Below are 16,872 nucleotides of genomic sequence, written 5' to 3'. Positions count from 1 at the left end.
ATAAGAGCTGCAGAGAAAATGAGAAGCAAGAGCTCTGGGAGACGGGGTGTGGGGGTTGGGGCAGATATGACAACTTTAGACTGGGGAGTGTTTTCAGTAGTTGTAAAATGACCACTCAGCTTGACACCAGTTCCAGAGCTGCTGCCAACTTATCCTCTGAATTCCATTCTCTGAGCCTCCTTTTCCTCCTCTAAAAAGTAATGCTAATAATAACCACCTTGCAGGCTCATAAAAGAGTAAGAAAAATGATACAAACTAAAAGCTGCTAGAAGAATCACTGAATGACTTGTAGGTCCTCTTATGCTAATTATGTATGTCTTTCTGGGGCTTCCCTGGAGGCTAGGTGATAAAGAACCTGCCTGCCAAGCAGGAGTTGCAGGTTTGATCCCTGAGTCAGGGAGATCCCCTGGAGAAGGAAAGGGCAACCAGCCCACTCCAGTGTTCTTGCCTGGGAACTCCTCTTGCAGAGGAGCCTGGCAGGCTACAGTCCATGGGGCTGCAAAAGAGTCTGACATGACTTCGTGACTAATGAACAACAACAATATATTTTTTTGGCCATGTCACTTGGCATGCGGAACTTCCCCAAACAGGGATTGAACCTGTGTCCTCTGCAGTGGAAGCACGGAGTCTTAACCACTGGACTACCAGGGCAGTCCATCTTCTGTTAATTTTAAATAGGGATCTACATTCACTTGAGAAGCATGGCTTCAAAGTCAGGCAACCTGGTTTCCAATAATGGCCTCACCATGTAGGAGTTGCTTGACTCACATAACGCATCTCCTCTGAGCTTTCTTATCTGTGAAATGTGACTTGTTGATGCCTCCCTCCCTTGATTGTGGTGAAGAAGAAAGTTGCATTTCCTCTTTCCTTTCTCTGCAGGAAATCTCTAGTTGTCAAAGGCCAGAAGAAACAGAGAAAGCTCTTTGAGCAGCACAGAGAGCTCTTCCAAGGCAGGAGAGAGCACAGTGGCAGAGGCATAGGGCACGGATGCCCCAGGAGGCTTTGGCACCTCGTGCCATCACTGCGAAACTGTTACTGGTTCACTGGTGTGCTGTCTTGGGGAGGATTCTGAGTCTGGGGTTGGCCCCAGATGGCTGAGCGAGGTCATCAATTAGTGGTGTCCGCTGTGGGCAACCCACTCCAGTGTTCGTGCCTGGAGAATCCCAGGGACAGGGGAGCCTGGTGGGCTGCCATCTCTGGGGTTGCACAGAGTTGGACATGACTGAAGCGATTTAGCAGCAGCTGTGGGCATGGAATAAGAAAATTCTAAGTTGGGGGCTTCCCTGGTGGCTCAGTAGTAAAGAATCTGCCTGCTAATGCAAGAGACACAGGTTTGATCCCCAGTCAGGGAGGACCCCACGTGCCATGGAGCAACTAAGCCTGTGTACAACTATTGAGCCTGTACTCTAGAGCCTGGGAGCCGAAACTACAGAGCCCACGCGCCCCAACTACTGAAGTCCACACGTCCCAGAGCCTGAGCTCCACAACAGGAAAGTCATTGCAATGAGAAGCCTGCACAATGCAACCAGAGAGCAGCCCCTGCACAGGGCAACCGGGGGGAAGTCCAAGCATCAGTGAAGACCCAGCAAAGCCAAAAGAAAGAAAGAAAGAAAAGAAAACTCTGTTTGCTGACACTGTCTATTGAGTTACAATTACATATAAATGTGAAAACTCAGTGATGTCCGGTCTTTTTATTTTTTTTCACCCCTTGGATGTTTTGTTTCATAATTTAACTAACATGACAGTGGATAATTATTTTACTATTGGACTTTGGCCATTGGATTCCTTTTTTTTTATTGGCTGCTAGAGGAAGGATGCACAGGGTGGTGAGCCCAGAAAGGGCTATTCTGAAGTTGATGAACTGAAAGTGACAGCTGTCAGAATGAAATCTGCAGAATAAGCAGCAAACAGTCTGAGGCCATTTCCTGCCAGGATAAACAGCATCTTCCCTCCTCTGGCCAATTCCTGCCCCCTTCAGCCTACTCAGTGCAACCTTAGTCACTGAAAATTGTAAATTGAGTTTGGTACACTTTGGTTACTAAGGAAGGGCATGTACTTCCCATCCAAATTGGAAAGTATAAAACATCTATAACAATATATATTTTAATGGCCTTGCATTTAAAAAGGTGAGTTTCTTTCATCTGAAAAAAAATCCCTGAGGTGGAGCAAGGCACTCTTGATGATAAAAGCAGCCTGCTATAAATACAGTGCCTGGGGGAGAGTTACATGTTTCTGGATAACACACTGTATGGAAGCGACACTATCTGCCCAGCTGTTGGGGACCACAGGGGGTGTCCTTATTTTTCACTGCTCCAAAGGACAGCACTCAGATTAGTGGATTATTTCCAGAAGCGGGGATTTCAACTCAACACGAGGAAGAATGGGGGTTAGCATCTGGAGCTTTCTAACAGTGCAGTAAGCTGTTGGAGATGGTGGGCTCCCTGTCTTTGGGAACATTCCAGCAGAAGCCAGATGCGAGCCTGTTAGGGATGCTGTAGAAGGATTTTTGCATGGATTAGGGGGTGGAGAATATCCATGATTATCCAGCTGTGTTCTGAGGAGTCCCAGAGTTTCTTGGCTATGCTTGAGAGGCTGGGTTGCTGAGGAAAGGGGAGAGAAATGCTAATATATAAAATTCTAGCCTCCATTGCAACGTCAATCAAATTATAGTAACTAAAGCCAAGTGAGTGCTTATTGCATTACACAGATTAATTTACTGGTTCCAGGAAGAGATGCCCAGACAAACTACAGGACAGGAGTGACTGTGTTCCATTAGCTACTGTCATTCTGACCACACGTGGAGCCCGAGCTCTTCCAAACAAAATCATCTTGCTTTGGAGCAAGTACCTCAGAGGCTGGAAGATGGGGTCTGCTGCTTACTGAAGGGTTGAATCCCCAACTTCCTGAATTTATGTTCTGTCTGCTCCTTTTTCCTTTCTCTTTCCCTCTTTCTTTCTGGCACCGAGACCAACCAAATGGCCTCTTCCTTCCTACCCAAATTCTCTTAATTGCAGGGAAATCTACCTGGGATTGATTGTTTGAACCAGAGCAAATGTGATAGTCCCCGCCCATGCTTTATACACAGAGATGTAGGTCCATTTCTCTACTAGGCCTTCCAAGAAAAAAAAAATCTTAAAGACCCCAAACCCATTGTGTAACAACAGATTATGATCAGGCAGGCGGTTTGTAAAAAAACCCATCTCAATGAATATTGTGTTCTGGGTGCTGAGCCCTATTTTTGGCGATTTAACATAAGTTATCTGTGAGACACTATGACAAAGGCATCATTTCCTGCAGCTACTTATCGGATGATGAACCTGAGGCCCAGAGCATCCATGTGACCTCTCCAAGGTGCCTGTGTCTACTGAATGAGCAGCTTGGAATGACCAGAAAGCTTATCATCATCACCTTCTCCATAAAGGAGATGACACAAAATTGAACTTGCACAGTCCCCTGTGTACTCATGCTGGCTTTGCTAGAGGCAGAGTGCCATGCTCCTGTTCACCTCTGGTCCCCACTGACCATGCTGCTCCCTCCACCCTCCACACCTTCTCATTGCTCCTTATTCATCCTTTGAATCCCACCTCCTCCAGGAAGTCTTCCCTGATGCACCTTCTCTCCTCTTCTTGTGTGCTCTCAAAGCACCACACTATCCCGGCACTTCTCACACTGATGACAACCTCCTGCCTGTCTGCACCCCTCACTAGATAAGCACTGAGAGAGTCGGGCTTCGATCTGCATTGCTGCCCCAGATCACTGGCCCTGTGGCTGGTGACTGTTTGAATGACTATCTGCCGAGTGGATGAACATGTCTTGAGACTTGGCGCCTGCCACTGCAGCCCCCTTCCACCTGGGATCCGCAGTTCAATGGACTTCCTCACTTTAAGAGGACCACTATCAATACACTTCTCACGGTTCCAATGACCTCTTCCCAGAACTAAGAGCAGTCGGCTATGGGCCAGATCCAAGGTCTTACCCTTTCCCTGTGGCAGTGGTTGCAGATAACACTGGGCAGGTGGCAAGGGACCAGGGCTGCAGAGATGTGTTTCCAGGCTGTATGTTACAGACTCCTGCTCTAGCCCCTCTCACTTTGGGCCAGCCAGGCCGGAGGCGGCTGACTGCAACAGGGCCCAGGGACCTGCTGCCTCGGTTTATGGGTACTGGCTGTACTTGCTCCCGTGTCCTCAGTGCCCACAAAACACTCCAGCTGTCTTTGTCCCCATTGCCGCTGCCCCTGCTCAGAGCCCCACTGCCACCTTTTTTGCCTGGGATGCAGCAATGGCCTCTCACTAGGCTCCCTGCTTCTAGTCTAGACCCTTCCATTCTATTCTCCACCCAGAGCAACTTTTCTCAAATGTAAACCTGACTACATTTGAAGCCCTCTGGGGACTCTTCACGGCCAACAGGATTCAATTTAAATGCCCAAGCATAGCCAAGGCCCTGCAAGGGTCAGCTTCATTCTCTGCCCTTCTCCTGATACGCCTCTGCTCCAGTAGAGAAACCACCAGCATGTTCTTTGTGAACTCTCTACTTCTTGGCTCTTTAGGTCTGGTCCTTCATTCTGCTCTTTTTGTAAATATTTATTGAGTGTTCATTATGTGCTTGCTGTTATGCTAGGGGCGACTGGTACAGGTAGAGTGTCTAACAGTCTTATACTTGGGGGAAAAAATAGGGAAAAAATGACATGAATAAAGTAATTGTGGACAGAATGTATGTGCTGATGAAAAGAAAATAGGGCACCTCAGAGAGTGATGTAAAGGGCTGCCTGAGGCTGGGACAGGCCGCGTATGCCAGGACTTGAGAAGCAAGGCCCTGAGAAGGGTAGGGGGAGCCTGGGATGTTGGAAGGAACACAAAGGTGGTAGGTGTGGGCTCAGTGTCAAGGCGAGAGATTTTTGGGGGACAGTTGGGGTGAGCCTTAGAGAAGGCTGCTCTCCCCACACCCGGGCAGACTGTCCTCTCACCATCTCTGACACTGACCATCTCCAGGGCCTGGAGCAGCCTTTGATTTCAACCGTGGTGCCCTGCATGGCACCTGGCAGGTGGCCAGCTCTCATAAGTACTTATTCACCAAGTAAATGCAGCCACAGATTCCAGGAAGGACCATAGACGGTTTCTCCCCTCTGATGATCCACCAGGGGAGACTGGTGTAGGAAGGGCTGGTGAGTCACTGTTAAAGGCAGTTCTATTTCGTAAGGCATTGAGCAGCACACCACGGGAGCTCACCCCTACAGAGATTAATGGATGACATCACCCTGCAAGGCTTTGTATTTGAGCCTCTTCTGTGGCGGAAAAAAAATAAAAAGGGAGCAGGAGAACAGTTTATATTTAATGTTTGGGGGAAAAGTGCTGAATGGGCACTCAAATACTGATGATGATAACAAATTCTGACTTGAGTGAAAAGAACGGAAGGAAAATCCAGAATAACACAGTGTTTGTGGAGACCTCTAAGGGCGTCCCAGAGTCTGAGATGGAGGTCAAGAGCTTAATGGGTTTGTTTCCTCTCTGGTGAGTGGGAAAGAAGGGCAGATGCTGAGGAAGGCACGGAGGGTGACTAGAGAAAGGCTGGAGATTGAGGGGATGATGCTGTGACCTGGGGGTAAGTGACAGAGAGCGGGGTGGCTGTGCTACTGGTCATCCTGATAAAGGGCCAGGTAGGTGCATGCTGGCAGAGCCTCCTGCTCCGCCCCGCCCCCACCCGCACTAGAGCCTAAAAGAATCCTTCTGACATCCAAGAATACAAGCAACAGTAGTAAGACAAAATCCAGACTCTCTAATCCACTTCCAGCATCCTTCCAGCCTGCCTCCTGCTTCCCCGCTGCTCGGCATCTCCTGCTCTCCACCTTTCCTATCAGCCCCTGGGCACACGGTCCATCCTTCCGGTCCTCACAGCAAGCCTGCCCAGCCTCAGGAGAGCCGTGCCAGCAACTTCATCCACCTGGAACCCGCTTCCTTTGCTGTCTTGTCCCCTTTCCCACTTTCTGCAGTGTGTGTATGTTTAGTCACTCAGTCATGTCCGACTCTTTGTGACCTTTGAACTGTAGCCTGCCAGGCTCCTGTCCATGGGATTGTCCAGGCAAGAGTACTGAAGGGGGTTGCTCTTTCCTCATCCAGGGTATCTTTCTGACCCAGGGATCAAACCCACGTCTCCTGAGTCTCCTGCACTGCAGGTGGATTCTTTACCCACTGAGCCATCAGGGAAGCCTTACTGCAGTATAGCTGGTCTACAAAAAGAGACACACGGTTAAAACAATCTAGTGAGTCTGGCTATACTTATGGTCTCATGCTACTATGACCACGTTTAAGGTACTAAAGATAACCATCGCCTCCAAAACTTCCTTGGTTTTTCCTTTGTGTGTGTGTGTGGGTGTGGTAAGATCACTTAACACGAAATCTACACTTTTAAATATATTTGTAGAGCGCATCTCTGGAACGAACTGCATCTTTATAGCCCCTGAACATCAACTCCTCATGACCCCCTCTCCCCAACCCCTGGGCGCCACCATTCTGTTGTCAGCATCAGTACGTGGGACGAGTTCAGAAGCCTCATATGTGAGAACTTGTGGCAGTATTTGTCCTTCTGTGACTGATTCATTTCATTAAAACAATGTCTTCCAGGTTCATCCACGTTGTCACAGATGATAAGACTGGCCTCGTTTTTAAAGTGGAACAATATTCATTGTGTATGTACACACTGCCTTTTCCTTATCCATTCACCTGTCAGTGGATACTTAGGTTGCCTCCATAGCTTGGTTATTAAGAATACTGCTACTCTGAACGTGGAAATGCAGATACTGCTCCAGGATTTCAATTTACTTTGGGACATGTGCCCAGAAGTAGGGCTGCTGGATCATAGGACAGTTCTACTATTATTATTATTTTTTTTTGAGGAACGTCCATTCTGTTTTCCATAGCAGCTACACCATTTTACATTCTACTGACAGTGGACAAGGTTTCAACTTCTCCATGCCTTTGCCAACTCTTATTGTCTTTTGTTAACAGCCTTCCTGACAGGTGTAAGGAGACATCCCCTCCTCGTGTGACTCTGACTTGTATTCCCCTGATCCTGCGCTCTTCCGTAACTGTCTCTTTCTTAAATTTGAGTCTCAGATAAAATGTCACCTCCTCAGAAGTCCTCCTTGATTTCATATGTCATTATGTAACACGTGCCACTGGCTGATAATTTTTCCTGATAGCTTGTCTAGTTATTGTGTCCTCCCTATTAAAATATTAATATCAGCACCATGAGAGCAGGGATCATTGTCCTGTGAATGAATCCTCAGTGCTCAGAATAAGAAGGCCTTCAATAAATGTTTGTTGACTGACTGAATGAACCAGTTACTCATGTGTTTAATACTAAGGGTCAAGGAAAGGACAGGGACCAAATATTTATCAAGCATCTAACATAGGGCAAAGATTGAAGGCAGGAGAAGAAGGGGATGACAGAGAATGAGATGGTTGGATGGCATCACCGACTCAATGGACATGCTGCTGCTGCTGCTAAGTCGCTTCGGTTGTGTCCAACTCTGTGAGACCCCATAGATGGCAGCCCACCAGGCTCCCCTGTCCCTGGGATTCTCCAGGCAAGAACACTGGAGTGGGTTGCCATTTCCTTCTCCAATGCATGAAAGTGAAAAGTGAAAGTAAAGTCACTCAGTTGTGTCCGACTCTTCACGACCCCATAGACGGCAGCCTACCAGGCTCCTTTGCCTATGGGATTTTCTAGGCGAGAGTACTGGAGTGGGTTGCCATGAGTTTGAGCAAATTCCTGGAGAGGGTGAAGGACAGGGAGACCTGGCGTGCTGCAGTCCATGGGGTCACAAAGAGTCAGACACGACATAGCAACTGAACAACAACAACAACGGCAACATGGGGCAGAAGCTGACCGAGATGGATTACACATAGTTTCTCAGTTTCAGAATAGCCCTGTGACAGTTTTTCTTATCTCTATGTGACAGATGAGGAAACTGAAGCACAGAGAGATTGAGTAACTTGCCTGAGATCACAGAAGTGGAAATCAGAAGGGATTAAAGCCCAGCCAGGCCAAGCTGACCCCACACGCTCTGCCTTTTCCACTATAATGAGCTGCTTCCCCACATCCTGCTCCTTAGAGCTTCAAATCAGTCTCAACTTGGCTCCTACATGCTGTGTGACCATGAGCAAACTGTGCAACCTCTCTATGTCTAAAATGTCTTCAACTCTAACTGGGGAAAAAAAAGGTTTCTATGAGCATCAAATAAGATATACAAAGAAATTATAAACAGTGAAGAAACAGGATAATACAGTAAATGCCAGCTATGTCTGTGATCTAGCTATGAAGATATTTTGTGCCTTGTACTGACCCTCAATCCTGGGTCTCCCATGTGGGTGCCGTGTCCACAAAGCCCTCAGAGTCCCAAGGTGTGGAGAGACCCTTTGCCTGTTGTTTCACTGAGTTTTTTCTCACACTGATCCCTCTGCTTGACAGCTCCCTTCTGACTTCACCTGGTCTGGGCACACGTATCCCCTCTGCATCCACAGAGATGAGCATGGAAGCGACCTACCGATGTGTCCCCCACTCCACACTGCCCTATTCCCCACTCCAAGGTGGGGATGGCACCTGGTTCCTTCTGGGCGTGCCCTGAGCCTGGCACAGAGCCAAGCACTGGAGGTCCTTGGCAGACCAGCAGAGAGGCCACCCCTGCCTGCGTGGCCGAGTCCTGGGGCCACTCACGTTTTCACTGTTGACGTCAGCCTCACTGGGGCAGCCGAACAGCTCTCGTCGCAGGAGATTCCCATCATACTCCAGGAAGGTCAGGTAGAGGTTGCGGAAAAACTCCACGTGCTTGTTCTTCACCCGCAGCTTCTTGGGGGAGTTCCAGTGAATGACCTGGTGGGCAACAAAGATACAGTCAGGCCAGGAGGACCTGTGCTTGTGGGAAGCATGGCTGGGCACTGGTCTATACACTATCTTGGGGCCTTCCCATCCATCCATCCATCCATCCATCCATCCATCTATCCATTCATCATTCAGCATTTATGGTCCAGGGGTTAAGAGCCAGGGTGCTGAAGCCAGACTGCCTAGAGTCAAATCCTGGCTCTGCTCTGGGTAGTGGTTTAATCTTGAGCAGATTGCTGAATCTCTCTGTGCCTCAGTTTCCTCATCTGTGAAATTGAATAGTAACAGCTCCAGCTGAGATCAGTCTTTTAAGCTTTTGCCTCTCAGCTCCAAACCTGCTTTGTGATGCTGAAGCCAGGACTCTGCAAACCCTACTTCTGCTCTGCCAGCCACTTTCTATTCATGAGAGGGAGACAAAGTCAGGAGGCGGGGAAAGAAAGACTTGCCCGTTCCTTTTGCTTCCTGTCCCTATGTCCTTTCTCCATACCAGCTGTGGCACTTCCTTCAGCAGCAGCTAAACCCACTCTGCAGTTTTTCCAAAACTCAGACCCCGCTTCATGGTCCTTTGTCTCCACCTGATGCTGCTGGCTCAGGAGTTGCCTGCAGACCCCACCTCAGAGTGTGGCTTCCAGCCCCGAGCTGGACTAATTTCCACCTCTTCCCTCTGTTCCTTCAGCTCCAGGGGTGGGAACTGCTTCCTGCAATTTTCTATTTTTGCTTTTATAGTTACCAAGTGAACTCTTTACATCTAGTTATCATTTTTAAAGATTAAATTCTCTGTTCAAATAATTGGTATGGTTTTTGCCTCCAGCCAGGACTGACGGATGCACTGTCTCCCAGAGCTGCTGGGAAAAATCAACTCATTAATACATGTAAAGCATGGAAGCACTGCCTGGAATAGGACGAGTGCTCAGTACAAGCAGACTCTGACTATTAAGTGCCTACAGTATACAGAGTTGGGAGATGGCAGAGGCCCCTGTTGGCAGTGCCCATCTGTGGCCTGCTGGGGAGATGGGTCCCCAGACAGGTAATAGGAGGCAATCATGGAGGGAGGATCAAGAAGAAATGGCATCTCTGGAAGCTCAGAGAAGCATCTCTTAGAAGAGGACTTAGCCCTTGCCACCAGCTGGGGCTTGAAGGGTGGAAGAGGGGAGACTCTCCTGAGATATGCCCAATCAGGGCAGAAGGAGGTCCTGGGCCAGATATTAAAATAATTGCATGTGAGCTGGTGACACTCACACCCAGTGGGGATATGTCTTTGCTGTTAAAGATGCTGGTGCTTGCCAAGTGCTGAGCCAGCAGGAAGGCTGATGGATGTGCATCTGACTCAGGAAACCTGAGCTTCTTCATCAGGGAGAAACTTTAACTAAGGAGGAAGGCAGGGCCAGCCTGTGAGCCTCCCAACAAACAAATTGTAACTTTGCATTCACAAACCTGCCGGAAACTCTGGAGACACTGTGTCCTTAAATGCTCCAAATGAGCCCATTTGAATCCCACTGTCCATTTTACAAAGATGGTACTTTGACCTGCCCGTATTTCACAGCAGTCAGGTTGCAGAGCTGAGACACAAACCCAGCTCTGAATCCCAAACCCCAGGTTCCTGAGTGCTGTTGTGTTCGGTGTCAATGGCTGAAAGTTTTACAGGTGTGGAGAGGGAAACCTGCAGAGAAGAGATGGTTTGCTCACAATCACGTGGTGAGTTTGGACCAGGCCAGGGCTGGGAGGAGGATACAGGCCTCCTGGTGCTCCCCCACTGCCTCCCACCCGCCACTTACTCCCGGCCATCTCTCATCCCATTATGCCTCATTCTGCTGTGTCTGCCAAAGGATCTAGATTTGTGAATCATCTAAGGCAAAATATGAGATTATATGAAAAGCAGCAAAGGTTAAAGGAAGGTAGGGGGAGAAGATGGTGGGTCACTAGCAGGCCAAGGGGGTTTTAGAAAACCCTAGGAACATGGTTTCAGTAGTGGCTCAGACGGTAAAGAATCCGCCTGCAGTGCAGGAGACTTGGGTTCAATCTCTGGGTCAGCAAGATCCCCTGGAGAAGGGAATGGCTACCTACTCCAGTATTCTTGCTTGGAGAATCCCATGGACGATGGAGCCTAGTGGTTGCAGTTGATGGGGTCCCAAAGAGTTGGACGTGACTGAGCGACTAAGCAGGCATGAACCTGGCTGGCCTCTGATAGGTAAGTGCACCTCAAAGTCTATTAATATATATTCAGATTTACCTTTGCCACCTAGGATTAATCATCAGAACACAGAACACTCCATTCCCCTTTGCTAGGCTCTATAGAAGTAAGTAAAATGTCTATTGTTTCACTTTCACTTTTCACTTTCACACATTGGAGAAGGAAATGGCAACCCACTCCAGTGTTCTTGCCTGGAGAATCCCAGGGATGGGGGAGCCTGGTGGGCTGCTGTCTATGGGGTCGCACAGAGTTGGACACGACTGAGCGACTTAGCAGCAGCAGCAGCAGGAGCAACACTGATTATATGCTAGGCATAGGCCAGGGCTGCTGGTGTGTGTGTGTGTGTGTAAACTTTTACATTCAGTCCTCAAAACAACCTGGCAAATTTTTTTCTGTTATCATTCTTATTTTACAGGCAATAATCCTGAGAGTCTCTCAGTAAGTAGTAAATCCTAATTTTAAATTGGGTCTTACTCCCAAATCTTTTTCTTTCTACCACATCATTCATTCATTCAAAAAAATATTAGAATGAGCAATAACTCTGTGTTATTACTGACAGGGTCTGTGACTGCAGTGGGTGCATATGCTAAGTCGCTTCAGCTGTGTCTGACTCTTTGTGACCCCCATGGACTGTGGCCCTCCAGACTCCTTGGGATTCTCCAGGCAAGAATACTGGAGTGGGTTGATATGCCCTCCTCCAGGGAAATCCTCCCAACCCAGGGATGGAACTCATGTTTCTTAGGTCTCCTGCATTGGCTGCAGTGATGTACTCAAAAGATCAAAGTACTATTTCTGGAATTTACAACTGAGGGGAAGAGGCAGATATTACATAACCATCCAATAAGTATGACGTGTGCTTTTTAAAGAGATGGTAAAGAGAGGCTGTTGGTGGTCATTTTTGGGCTGAGGCACCGCAAGTTTAGAGAAACTAAGACACAGAGGGAGAAAGGGACTTGCCCAGGTCACAGCAGAGGGAGAAGCGGTGCCCAGCTCTGCCTCCCAGGCTGCTGCTCCTGCCGCTGAGTCATGAGCCTGCTTCTGAAACTCCGACTCAGGATGAGTATTTCTGATAATTCTGATCAGCCCGTGTCTGACTACTGAGAAATGTCATTTCCCGGTCCCTTGAGGGGCAGAATCACCCATCATCGCTGGCTCGAGGGCAGCAAGTTGGTGGTGTGGATGGTATACATTGACGAGCTTTCATCTATGAGAGATTGACACTGAGAATGTGCCCCAAAAACATTTTTGCAAGAAGCCAGAAGTGCTTCTGAGTCTCTGAAAACCGATCTTAACTTATTCTGCTTGCTGGGACACATTAGCACAGTAATAAAAATATTACTAATATTAGCAGCTAACATATATTGGATGCTTGCTATGTGCCAAGCACTGCTCTGGACACTTCACTTTTTATAGCTCATTAATCCTTTACTTAATACTACAAGTGATATTCTCACGATCTCATCTTACAGGTAAGGGAAGTTCAGCAAATCTCCCCGAGCCACATAGCTAGAGAGTGGGAGATGCAGGATTCAAACCCAAAGAGGTAGAGACATTAAGAATCTCTATTTCTCCCATGCAATCATCAAATAACTGATTACAGCAATGAACATGAGATTTTCAGATTACAGGATGAGAAATGATACCTGCTCTCCCCTCCTGAATGTAGAGATTGCACCCAAACCTGGACTACAAAGGCTGCAGGGTGACTTAGTGCTTCTCAGATATACAAGCTGAACCTCCAACAGAGGGAAGTTGAGGGGTGGCATCCACATTGCATGGCAGGTGGGCTGCAGAAGCTGCCAGGCATTGGGGGCCCCAGGATGTGATCTGATTGGATCTGAAAAGTCTGTAAAGGCTGAAAATACATGCAGACTTAGAGTCAGCCTGAGATAAGCCTGAGAAGTTGATGGAAATTGACTACTGTCCAGGAAACTTAAACATTATCTGAGAAGACAGCGGAAGTCAACGTGATTAAATGAGAAACAAACTGTCACCCATCAAGCGTGCAGGAAACAGCATTTCAAAGATTGAAACAAGACCCTGGTACAAGGATAAGGCTATGGGAAGAGTGTAGCCAATACTTTGACTTCTGAAGTACTTGGAACCCACAGTGAAAGTATTAGTCACTCAGCTGTGTCTGACTTTGTGTGCGCATGGACTAGAGTCTGCCAGGCTCCCCTGTCCATGGGATTCTTCAGGCAAGAATACTGAAGTGGGTTGCCATGCCCTCCTTCAAGGGATGTTCCTGACCTAGGGATTGAACCTGGGTCTCCTGCATTTCAGGTGGATCCTTTACCATCCGAGGCACCAGGGAAGCAATCTGGAACCCACAGGGCTCATAAAAATAATAGATGGTGCAAAACTGCTAAGAAATCAGAACCTGTGTGTAAATGCCAGGTAAATAAGAACACAGGGCTAATGTGTTCCAAGTTACTGAGATAAAGAGTATTTGGAAAATGGGTCTCTGTCTCAAAATCTCCACTGACTTTCTTGGTTTACAGAATAACAACTATCCTCTTTAGATTGGCAGTGAAACCTGTTCTACTTACAATTCCAACTCTAACTCCAGGAGAAAAGAACTTTCTGGTATTTCTTGAACATGTCTTCCATGACTCAGTGCCTTTGCATATGCCTCCCACCCCGCCCCCAGAATATCCTTATTTCTTCTCTACCATACACATGCCTGCTTATCCTTCATGGATGAGCTCAAATGCACCTCTTCTGTAATTCTCTCCTTGATGACTCATGTCAGAAGATTGCCTCTGAGCAGTCTTTCTCTCTTCCCTATTTTTCATTCCTAACATTGATTTTGTTTGTAATTGCAATGTTCCTAGCCCCCGTGAGTGGCTCATGATTCATTCAAGATCCACCTAATCATGATGATTCTACTTTGATTTCCCAGACTCCCTTGCTGCTAGGAGAGGCCACGTGGCCCAGGATTGCTCAAAAAGAGACAGCAAAGCATATATTTGATTTCTTAGTCATAAGGTTCAGATGAGATATCATTCCTCCACCCACTCACCTTTCTGTTGTGAATAGAGATGTGAAGATTGGCACTATGACAGCCATTCTGTGACTGTGAGGTCAACACACTGCTAATCTACAAACCAATCCTATAGTTGCTTACACCAGAACTCTTAGGCAAGAAATTCAAACCCCCTATTTTATTTTTAGCCATTACAAATTGGCTCTTCTGATTTTCATTGTGAGTATTCCTAATGTAACACCCAAGGCAGTTGTCGGGTCCTTCCTTAATGCTCTTATATTTAATTCTATTAGAGAACTCATTGCATGCTCTTGTAATTAGTTATTTACATTCCTGCACCTGGCAGTGTTGGAATAGGAATTTCTGAACCAGCGGGGACCATGACTTATTATTCTTCCTGAGTGCCATACAGCCTGCCAGGTACTTAGTATTCAATAGTTGCAGTTTCATTCAAGAATGGAAATCATGATGATGACATTCTCAATAATCCTCATTTTCTGTCTGTCTACAGCAAATCAGTTATAAAAGCCCTATTCATGTGGGCTTTAGGATGGAGAAACATAGTCCCCTTTTCTTCGTCTAAGGACCAAACAGCTTGCCATTTTCTCTTGAAGGAGTTTAAGCTCCTCTGTTCCCTTGTCGGGTATTTCAAGAAGGACAATGGTCTCACAAGTTCCTTTCCTTGTCATCTTCAGGATTATGATGCATGCTAGAAAAGAACAAGACACACACCTTATCCGAGTCCCAGCTCCAGCTCTTATGTGCAAGGTGGCTTGGACATGGCTGCCTAATATCATGAAGACAGTCCCTCATCTATAAAAGGGATTAAGAGCAACTGCCTTGCAGTGTGTGGTCAAGACCAGGACTGAGGGATTGATGGGCATGAAGGCATCTCGCTTGTGTTTATTAAATTACAAAATAAACCTGGTTATAGACTTCATGAAACAGCCACCTTATCAACTAGGAAGGCTGGATGAAAACAGGAAAGCAAAGAGGAATAAGCAATAAGACTTAAGAGGATAAACTGCAGGTTGAGGGAGCCGGGGGCAGAACAGTGGGATGCATACAGACAACACAGCCCAGAGGCGGGCCCTCCTGGTAGAACCTCAAGAAGGGGCTATGCAGGAAGGCAGACATCCAGGTGGATTTAACTCCTTGGGCAGAGGCTGGAGAGTGCTAAAAGGCAGGGGAGAGAGGCAAATGTTACCTTCGCTTTTCCCAACTCTGTCATCTAAACAACTTAACGTATCTGCACCTCTATTTTCCAGTCTGTTAAAAGGAATTATCAATAACAATACATGCTTCAGAGGATCAGTGAGACAAGAAATGGAAAGATGTCCACTGTGGAGCCTGAAACAGACCAGCACTCAGTGTGCAGGAGTCTCAGGAATATATGTGATCTGTCCCCATGGGATTGTCTTTAAAGTGATGCTGACCCTCAGGCTGTACTTAAACCTAGACTGTTGGTTCTGTGAATGCAAGACCTATGTTTGCCTATCTCTGCACACACAGTGACAGGTTTGGTCAGTGACTCCTGACTGCCAGGGAATCCACTTCAATTTCCCGCTCCCAAACCATCAACTACTAAAAGATTCTATTCCAATTCTCTCCCTTCTCTTTTCTCATTCCTGACAAGTGCCAGGTAGCTGCTATTAAATAAAAACAGTGTCCTTGATGCTCAAGACTACAAGCCACAGATCCTGTGACTCTCCACCTCCTTTTACAGAGCTTCCTGTTGTTTCTTGGTCTTCACAAGTCCCGGAAAAAAATTCTCCCCAGACAAAAATGCATCGTTACCCAGGAAAGGGGAAGAAAGACCAAACTAGTGATTATTTAGCTCCCTCATCTGGAAAATGTAGACACTTAGGCCAGGGCATGCACCTGAGGCCTGTCTTACAGATGATCACGTCTAGTCTGTCATCTGTAACATTTCTCATTTTTCCCTGCTTGAAGTGGTAGAGGTTGAGGAGAGGCAAAACAAAAAAACAGGAAAGTGGATAACTTTGAAAATACTCAGGGCTGGGAGGGTCATAACTCTAAGAAGATTCAGTTATGTTCTCTAACATTCATCATGTTCAATGTTTTGTTTTGTTTTCTATAAAACTGGGAATACCAGTCAACTTGAACTGGATTCTGTCTGGTCTATCTGAAGAATTCCAGATGGACCTCTCAGAGCCGGAAGTGGGAAAGTGATGCACTCAGCGCAAGGATTTTCTATGACGTTGCCTAGCATGGCTTCTCTGCAGTCACTCGACCTGTGGATGGGGACCAGCCCTATGTGTTCCCTGCAGAGGGAATTAATTACTAAAACTTTACACCAAGTCCCCTATATCCAAACATATGAACGAGAGCACGTGCATAAGTCCAACCAAGTTAGCCTAGGCACCCAACTAACACAACTGGCTATATAGTACTATAATAGGATTATAATACTTTCCACACAAAAAATACATAAAAACAAACAAAAAATAAAACATTTTTCATCTTACAGTACAGTACCTTGAAAAGTATAGCAGTGCCAACTATATCACTGCTGTTGTTAATGCTTACATATGGACATCCTGGGCTTGAAATAAAGATACTAAACTACTGTACTCCATACAGTCAGTAGTCACTCAGTTGTGTCTTGACTCTTTGCGACCCCATGAACCGTAGCACACCAGACCTCCCTGTCCATCACCAACTCCTGGAGTTCACCCAAACTCACGTCCATTGAGTTGGTGATGCCATCCAACCATCTCATCCTCTGTTGTCCCCTTCTCTCCTGCCCTCAATCTTTCCCAGCATCAGGGTCTTTTCAAATGAGTCAGCTCTTCGC

General features: G+C 46.9%; 1 protein-coding gene across 2 annotated transcripts in view; it reads right to left on the bottom strand.

Moving 5' to 3' along the window:
- Positions 1–16,872, bottom strand: part of LARGE1 (LARGE xylosyl- and glucuronyltransferase 1) — a 614,612-nt gene that overhangs the window by 48,505 nt on the left and 549,235 nt on the right. For both annotated transcript variants that reach the window (XM_040234777.1, XM_040234778.1), the window contains exon 10: positions 8,713–8,868. In XM_040234777.1, the coding sequence (XP_040090711.1) occupies positions 8,713–8,868 (156 nt within the window). The remainder of the gene's footprint in view (positions 1–8,712; positions 8,869–16,872) is intronic.

The sequence above is a fragment of the Oryx dammah genome, unplaced genomic scaffold, assembly GCF_014754425.2.
Source record: "Oryx dammah isolate SB20612 unplaced genomic scaffold, SCBI_Odam_1.1 HiC_scaffold_29, whole genome shotgun sequence".
Taxonomy (NCBI): domain Eukaryota; kingdom Metazoa; phylum Chordata; class Mammalia; order Artiodactyla; family Bovidae; genus Oryx; species Oryx dammah.
This window is presented reverse-complemented; position numbering and strand designations above follow the sequence as displayed.